We start from the raw sequence: 8,924 nt of genomic DNA, 5'->3' as shown, positions 1-8,924 counted from the left end.
AAACTCTTTAGAACCACTTGAATTTAGGTATATCACAATCCAATTTTAAAACCTTTTTAAAAACCTTGAGTTCACCCTAAGTCCGCATGCAACTCTTTTTTGAAACAAAATTGAACTTGACTCTGATACCAATTGAAGGAAATCGAACATGAGGATTTCCATGAGCAGCGGAATAGATCATTCCAAATTACAATCATGTATGAACATTACAAATTACAGTTGTACACAGAAACAAATGGTTATGCATTCATTATAGAAATTACAGCATGAAAAGTACAAATGAATAAGGAGAAATGCTAAGAACATTTATTGACTCGTCTCCACGCTCCTTGCTCACGAACGCTCAAACACAGCAACCTCAACACGATCGCTACATAGCACGAACACCTCGCACTCGAAATCAGAGATCGCCTCAGTCACGAATACCCTAATAGCACGAACAGCCTCCACAGAACCTTGATGGTGTCAAATTGAGTATGACACCACCAAAAAGGCTACCTTGGTATTCTTGGTGTGAAAATCCAAAGGGTAGGCTCTGTTTGGACTTGGTTTGAGGCAGAAGACAAAGGAAACAATAATCGTGTACACGATTGGGCAAGTGGGAGATGGCTGAAACCTATCGTATAGGTCGATGCCCAATCGTTTAGCAAAAACTAAACGATTGTCTAGCAAAAGCTAAGCGATCGTTTAGCTCATCGCTTAGTTCCGTGTCTGTTGCTTACAAAACATGAAGGTTTCGTGATGTCGAATTAGGATTGAAATTGAGTTTTGACTCAACGCAGACGTTGACGCATCACTTTGACATAAGTTACATATGCGTGTGAAGGTGTCGGCCAATTTCTTTTCAAAAAAACTAGAAATGGGTATTAAACAAAGGACACACTACACGATCGTCTAGCTCACTCAAGTTGTCATAAATCGTATTTACTTGACAACTTCCGTGAGATTTTTTTCGGATAGAGAAATCTCAAAACAATTTTTTGAAACAAACTTACTAAAATTAGGAAAACAATTTTCCTTTTATCTCACGGTTACCATGAACCACCAATAACCTCCCACTCAATTGGTTATTAGAGAAAAAGATTTTAATTATCCAATAATTAATATTATTATAAATATAAATGATAACCAACTTATCATACTATATTTATAACCTATAGTTTTAATATTTCATCTCACGAAACATATAAACCATAGTTCTTTTTCTATTCCATGGTACTTAATGTAAATCTCATTTACATCAATCTTCCACTAGATGTATCTCATACATCATACCGATTATATCATATATAATCAAATTACCTCTTGTCAATTTGAACATTTCAAATCAACACCAAGAACTAATCCTCAACTGAATCCATTGAGCTACCAAAGGGACCTTATGGACATGTAGCTCGAAGCTCCAACGGTACGTGAATAACTGACTAAACTTTTTAGTCACGGGATCCACCATCCGTTAACTGCCATGCACTCCACTAAAGACCGAAAACTGAACTCTCTTTACTACAAATATATTATGTGTTCATTTTAACCAATCAACAGTGCGACAACCCTTCACAGATCGCTCGTAAGTACAGTTGGGCCAATAACCGTTATGCCCTTGTAGTTACATCTAACTCCTTAAGTACCTCTAATCCCTCTAATGAATATAAGTCATAGTCCTACTATGACTGAGTCCTCTCTTCCAAAGAGAAGCTGTGGTCACTATGTTTAAGCCCCAGAATCAACCCTTAAGGGAGTAATCTCTCTACTTATCCCTGCTTCGAGAAAGAAGTGAATTCCATCTTGTGGATTGAGTTCCCAACTCCTAGATCAGACAAGTACCCAAAAAGGTAGTTATGTTGAGTTGGCAATCTGACCATTCTCACCCATACTAATCAAAGGACCGCCCTCAAAGACGGGAGTTCTCAAAACACTTAGGATTGAGGTTGTGTCACCTATGGTCATTTAGGTGAGATGTAAGTCTCTAGTATCAATGACGTTATATACAAAGTCTAGTCATCTCGTGGTCCGGGTCTTATACAAACTCTTTGTATAAGACACCCCCACTCGCACGTCTCCACATAAATGGTAAGGATCTACTATTTGTAGTAGTTTACAACACTTGCAAACCTCTACAAAGCGGGCCGTATCCGTAGTGTCACCAGGATCAGGTATCCCACCTTAATCCTTATACTACATACCTATTTAGGTTATGAATTTAGGCATGATCCACTTGTATATCAGATATACATGTTTAAGTTCACATAAGATAACTATGAAGATTTGTTTATTGGATATGTGTAAATGCCAAAATTAAATAACAATTATTTTATTCATCAAACTATGTGTATCTTTACAAAAAAACGAGACTCCGGGAGAATTAGGACACCAATCCCAACACTGAAAGACTCAAGATTGAGTATCCCCTGGTTGGCGTCCCAGTTTCCAGAATTACCTCCCGATGTCAACAACATCAGCGTACGTAGGTATGCACGAGCATACATTATGCAACTTATTAGAGGATTTTTGTTCACTGACAAGTCAAATACTCTAGTGTATCTCATGTTCCTCCCGCTACTATCTGATTTCGAGCATGCTGGTTCATACTCGTGGGGTGATGCATGTCTTGCATGGTTGTATAGAGAACTTTGTTGGGCTACCAATGCACAAGCGTTAGAAATAGCAGGGCCACTAATACTACTACAGGTATAGGCTTATGATAGATTTCCAATGATAGCACCACAAGTCCAGTTACAGGCTCCAGATCATCGTCCACTTAGTGCCATGTATTATTTCATTTATATATTTATTTCGTTATCATTTTATGTAAGAATAAAAATTAATTGTATTTTTTATAATTTTAGATGGAATGGTGATTAGCTGCCTCTGAACAGTCAGCAAATATGTTGCTCGTGTACTGAAAAATATTTGATAAACTGATGCACAATCATATAACAAATGTATATATAAATGAATATTTAAAACATTTTGGATGTATACTTATCTTTTCTTTTTTTTTTTTGTCAGATTATTTGGACGCCATACACACAACAGATTTGGTTATCCCTACCGGATTACTGTCGTGATAGTGAAGACATCTGGTTGACCGTTAGCCCTCATATATGCTTCCATATAGTAGAGTGACATCATCCAGATCGTGTGTTAAGACAGTTCGATCTACGGCAAACGATACCTTCGTTATGCACATGATCGTTATGCACAGGGAGAATTAACAAATAGGCCAGTTGTATCAGATGACTACTTTTCCTGGTACGATTCAATCACGAGGCAATTTATCACACTTGACGGCGCTTACTATTACTGCATGGTAGGAGATTTAAAATCAAACATTTTCCATATATATGATATGAATATTATTTAATATTTATTTTTTCATTGTACAGAATAATTTTATCGGAGATGTACAACAATATTCAGTGCAACACAATTTACCAGTGTTGGGTTCAATGTGTCAACACACATTAGTCAAAATAGAAGGTATTATTCAACAAACAAGACGACTCAATGTTGCTGACACTGATCAAAGATGTATTCATCGTAGACGACAACGACAACAGGGTGAACCTAATTTAGAGGGACACGAAGACAACCCCATAAGGGGTAAGGGCTAGGGGGTCGTTTTAAAATTTCATGTAAGCTTTTATTTTCAAATTAAAGAACTAATTGTAAATCTTCTTTAATATCATGACATTTTTTTTTAATATGAGTGCAAAATAATTATGTTTTCATTGTAGATTAAATATATAATTAAGTTTAATAATGAAGGAATTTGTGGACTCGTTCCTAAAGTCTTAATATTGTTGTACATCTCCAATTAAAAAAATAATTAGTCAATCAATTTTTTTTTTTAAAAAAAAAAGAAAAACAAATCGTGGACCCGGTCCACGAGTCTTCGTGCGACCGGTCAACCAAGTCAGCCGACGTAGTACTGACTGGATTAAACGTTAATCGTGTACCCCGTACATGATTTTGCCACATGGCAATTGTATACCCCGTACACGATTTCACTACCCTACTTTTGTAAATAGTTTCAATACCCACCTATTTTTAAAATTACTCATATATCCCATTTTTGTCAATAGTTTGAAAAAATACTATATTTTTTAACTTCATCCAAAATATAAATCATTATGAAAAATAGAAAAGGGACTGGCTTTTTTAAAAAACTGAAAAAAAAAAAAAGGATAATCATTAAGTAATATCAGCAATCCAAAAAGACTATCCATTCTTGGTATTTAATTAGAGGGCTAAAAGAATATCCATTTCGGCAATTTTCTTGAAATTTGAAGCAGAAAAAGACATGCTTGGACAGGGCAGACACGTAATGGTAGAATTGTATTAAAAATATATATAAAATTAAATAATATGGATCCATATGGAACAAGTCAAATGATTCATTCTTTCTCATTCCCTTCATTTTCCCCTTTCATAGACTTTTTCTTCTTTGCTTAACCTTTGTACAAAAAAGAACTCTTTTGTTTGTTTGTTTCTCTATTTCTTTCACCTGGTTTTCTCTATCTCAACCCCTTTTCATACCCAAATCCGCCATTTTCTCAAAGATTGTCCCGTTTTGCTTGTCAATTTGTCTTTGTATTTAATATTTTTCTTTCTACTTGGGTGTTTACTGTTTCTATACCTCTAATTTATATTCTTTTTGGGGGTTTTTTTTTAATGGGTTTTTTGGTTGGTGAGCTGAATTTTAGCTGCCCTCTATTGACTTCGCCTAGATCATGGGCAGCTCGTCGTGTCCTTCAATGTTCTCAAAACCCTTCTCTGGATCATCCCATGTTCTGCTTTAAGCTCCTCAATTTTCAAGTTTCCGTTGATTTGCAAGTTTGGACATATGTGAAAGGTGAATTTTCTTTCCTCTCTCTAATCTTCTTAGTATTCTGTGAAAAAGCTATCAGGATTTCTTGTTTTTCTCAACTTTTAGTTATAAAATCCATTATTAAGTTTCTCTTATTGTGGGCTCGTCGTCCAAGGTTTCCAAGAAATTGCAGATTTTCCTTGATATTGGTTATATAGTAAGAAGGAAATGGAAAACCTATCTGGGTTTTTGAATTCAAAAGCTAGAGAGAAGGGGGAATTGTGAATGGATGGAATTTCTATATGATTGGTAACTGTTATTGAATTAGGCATTTTGTAGGAGACTTGATGAAAATGAGGAAAACTTTTATGGGGTTTTTTCAACAGCTAGAAATTTGTGCTTTTTCAAAATGATGGTTCTTTGATTTTCTGGTTTTGTCTTCTTGAATCAAGACTGGTTAGAGTTGGCAAGTATATTAGCAAAAATATGTGCTTGATCTACTAGAGTTTAATATTGTTGTGGTCTTGTTTTTGTGCAGAGAGGGAACCAAGTTTTGGAGGAGACTATGAAGTGTTTTTATTTGTTCAACAATGACAGAACCGTTGAGCCAAGGACAACCACGAAATCTAATTCGATTCTCTCATGTACTTCTAATTCTACGTCGATGAATCAAGATCTTAAGATGTTTGACTCTGATTTAAATTCTCAGAATGTCTCAGAGATTAGTGTAGCATCTTCTGTTAAGTCATTTGCAGCTTTGTCTCAACGACAGAGTAATCTTAGGGAGTTCACATTCTCAGATTTGAAAGCAGCCACCAAGAATTTTAGCCGCTCGCTTATGATCGGAGAAGGAGGATTTGGTAGTGTATATAGGGGCGCTATCCGAAACTCAGAAGATCCATATAAAAGAATAGACATTGCTGTTAAGCAATTAAGTAGAAGAGGATTGCAGGCAAGCTCTCTCTCATTCTCACTCTAAACCCTCACCGACCCGACATTTTTGCTTTGATATGAATTATGAACTGATTTCCATTATCTTTGGTTATTTGAGAATTTTACATGTGCATTTGCTTTAAAGATTTCTTTGTGTTTTATGGAGACAAGAAAGTGCCAGGTTGAAGAGGAGAAATGGAAAGATAAGACATTCTTCCATTTCTCCTAAAAGCCAAAAGAAATTATAGAAAAGCTCCCCATTGGATACTAATTAAAAAAAAACATAAATAAGAACATTAAAAAATTTTGTGAGGTAGGGAGGCTTGGGAAGGAACTTTGGGATACAATTAGATTTAATTCCTCTTTGTGGTGCTTTTGTTATGAAATCGACAATCAAAGAAAAATAGGTAACGTAAGATCGACACAAAGATGTACGTGGTTCACTAACAATGTGTTAGCTACGTGTACGAGCAAAGGGAGAGAGCAGTTTTATTATTCGAGAGAAAATATCAGATTTTAGATTACAAAGGTGCTCTTAGGGTTAGAGTTTATATATAACACACTCCTCTAAACCCAGGGTCAAAATCGTAAATAACATAAATACGGAAATAACTTAGATTTTGAAGCGTTAGATAACAAATTCAAGTCATTCCACCGGTTTATATATTTATGTAATTTTTTTTATTTTTTTATTGTACTTACCAGCTTAGCCTTATTCTTTTCGATTACAGCACCTTTCAGTAATTGCCTGTGGGGGTTGATTTGGTTTTTGGCTTGTTTTTTTTTGTATGTTTTTATGTATCCTCTCATCTATTTCAATGCTGCATGGTTTCTTATAAAAAAAGATAATAAAAAACTTTTTTTTAAAAAAAAAAAAGAAGAAGAAGAAGAAGAGAGCAATACAATGCTGGGGGAAGATTACTTTGAACATGAACTGCCTTTGAGATAGGAAAGAACAAGTATGCCAACCAAGTACATCAGTTTTAGCTGTGAACCAAAAATACAAAAAATGATCATTATTGCATTTCAGAAGTTCCTTTCTAAGACATAGATTTCGGTTTCTGTCCTATCCAATAGGGTCACAAGGAATGGGTGACAGAGGTGAATTTTTTGGGCGTTGTTGAACATCCAAATCTTGTCAAATTACTAGGCTACTGTGCTGAGGATGATGAAAGAGGGATCCAGCGATTACTCGTATACGAATATATGCCTAACAGGAGTGTGCAAGATCACTTATCAAGCAGGTTTAACAGTTCTCTTCCATGGGCAATAAGAATGAAAATAGCCCAGGATACTGCTCGTGGTTTGGCATATCTGCATGAAGGAATGGATTTCCAGGTACCTAAACATTTTGCAAGATTTTTATATCATTGAGAGAGAATTTCTTTGAGCAAAAAACTAATGAACTTGACTATCACTCTAGTCTTAATCAACGACGAACCTTCTCGTTTGTACATCTGAGAAAATCGATGTTATACAGAGAAGAACTAGTTGGATTTTTTTCCCCTTCTTTTTAATGGTAGCCTAAATGTCATCATTCTTTGTGCAGATAATATTTAGGGATTTCAAGTCTTCAAACATACTTTTGGATGACCAGTGGAATGCTAAGTTGTCTGATTTTGGATTGGCCAGGCTGGGGCCTACAGACGGAATAAGTCACGTCTCGACAGCGGTTTGTTTGCAACTAATCTAAACTCCATTTATTTGAATCAGTTTTGGGAAAGCCTAAAAGAAAAACATCTTTTTTCTATATATGCTGCAGATTGTAGGAACAATTGGATATGCAGCTCCGGAATACCTTCAAACAGGAAGACTCACAGCAAAAATCGATGTATGGAGCTATGGAGTTTTCCTGTATGAACTGATTACTGGTAGGCGTCCCCTAGATCGAAACCGTCCTAAAGGTGAGCAAAAGCTCTTGGAATGGGTCAGACCACACCTATCCGACTTAAAGAAGTTCGAGCTGATACTTGACCCAAAACTCCAAGGTAAATATTCTATAAAAGCTGCCTATAAACTCGCCGCTGTAGCTAGCCGATGTTTGGTTCGGAAGGCAGCGGCACGTCCCAAAATGAGTGAAGTCTTGGAGATGGTAAATCGGATTGTGGATGGGGGCAATCTCGAGAGCCCTCTGCTTCCCGAAAAGAGCTCAACTTCAAACAGTGATTCTGAAGGATCAAAAAGTGAATCTTTGAGAAAAAGGATCATGAATCCATTTATTGGAGAGAATGGTTGTTTGATTTGCCTAGCATGGAGACCAAAAGTTGTGAGAACTTGTTGAACAAAGTTAATAGGAATGACACTGAGGTTTTCTCCTACTTTTTTGAAAAGGAAATTTACTTGTGTAAAGAATTACTACTTCTTTAACTGCTGGATCAAGTACAGTAGTTTTGATTGTGGAAGATTAACTCAATTGGTGGGTGGTAATTTGGATGGAATTTTTTCAATGATTATTGAAGGTCTTCAAAACTGTGGGAGTGCAAGTTTTATATCCTGAAAACAAGATATGCTTCCAATTAGTTTTAAGGTTACATTACAATTTTAGGACCTAAGCTTTCTAACTTTGGGTTTAAGAGATTTTTTAACTTTAAAAAGATTTAATGGGATCTTGAGCTCCTAGACTTAAAAAATATTTAGTAAAATCTTGGTAGTTATGTAATTTTTTTTTAAAAAAAAATATTAAATAGATCAAAGACAATATTGAATAATTCAGTAAGATAGAATTGGACGCACTTTTTATGAACTCAAGGAAGAAGTGAAGTTGAAATATCGTATTTTTTTTCTTCTTTAATCATTTTGAATAATGCTAAGAATCATTTCTTGAAACCTTAATCCAAAAGTAATTTTTACACAGATAAAAAATCAATCAAAAAAAGCTCTAAATATACTAAAAAATTTCTTTGCCAAAAGCATATTTCGAATGATTTTTTAAGTGTTAGGAAAAATATTTCAACAATTAAAAACATTTTTACATGCTTAAAAAGTCATTTCAAACAGGTTCCAAATTTATTCACACATCTTAAAAGTCATTCCAATCAATTCCAATCAAGCCTAAATGTAATCAATTCCAATCAAGCCTAAATGTATTCAAACATCTCTGGATATTAAAGGTTTTATTTTGGATTGGCTAAGTGTAACAAGAAAGCTGCAGCCATAGTGTGCAGCCATTATACAGGAGAAA

At 35.2% G+C, this 8,924-nt stretch overlaps 1 protein-coding gene across 1 annotated transcript; it reads left to right on the top strand.

The window, feature by feature from the left end:
* Positions 1-4,378: 4,378 nt before the first annotated feature.
* Positions 4,379-8,212, top strand: LOC120076856 (serine/threonine-protein kinase PCRK1-like). The gene is made up of 5 exons (XM_039030804.2): positions 4,379-4,855; positions 5,349-5,762; positions 6,821-7,081; positions 7,293-7,415; positions 7,506-8,212. The coding sequence occupies exons 2-5, from the start codon at positions 5,376-5,378 to the stop codon at positions 8,022-8,024; spliced, it is 1,290 nt and encodes a 429-aa protein (XP_038886732.1). The 5' UTR covers positions 4,379-4,855; positions 5,349-5,375; the 3' UTR covers positions 8,025-8,212.
* Positions 8,213-8,924: the final 712 nt, after the last annotated feature.

Source organism: Benincasa hispida, chromosome 4 (genome assembly GCF_027475165.1).
Source record: "Benincasa hispida cultivar pf3 chromosome 4, pf3_genome.v1.1, whole genome shotgun sequence".
NCBI lineage: Eukaryota > Viridiplantae > Streptophyta > Magnoliopsida > Cucurbitales > Cucurbitaceae > Benincasa > Benincasa hispida.
This window is presented reverse-complemented; position numbering and strand designations above follow the sequence as displayed.

What these genes read in the sequence shown, in the direction of transcription:
- LOC120076856 (XM_039030804.2), top strand. Translation starts at nt 5,376, where the DNA reads ATGAAGTGTTTTTATTTGTTCAACAATGACAGAACCGTTGAGCCAAGG. An exon ending in ATGAAGGAATGGATTTCCAG is followed by an intron (nt 7,082 to 7,292) that starts GTACCTAAACAT and finishes TTCTTTGTGCAG; the next exon opens with ATAATATTTAGGGATTTCAA. An exon ending in TAAGTCACGTCTCGACAGCG is followed by an intron (nt 7,416 to 7,505) that starts GTTTGTTTGCAA and finishes TATATGCTGCAG; the next exon opens with ATTGTAGGAACAATTGGATA.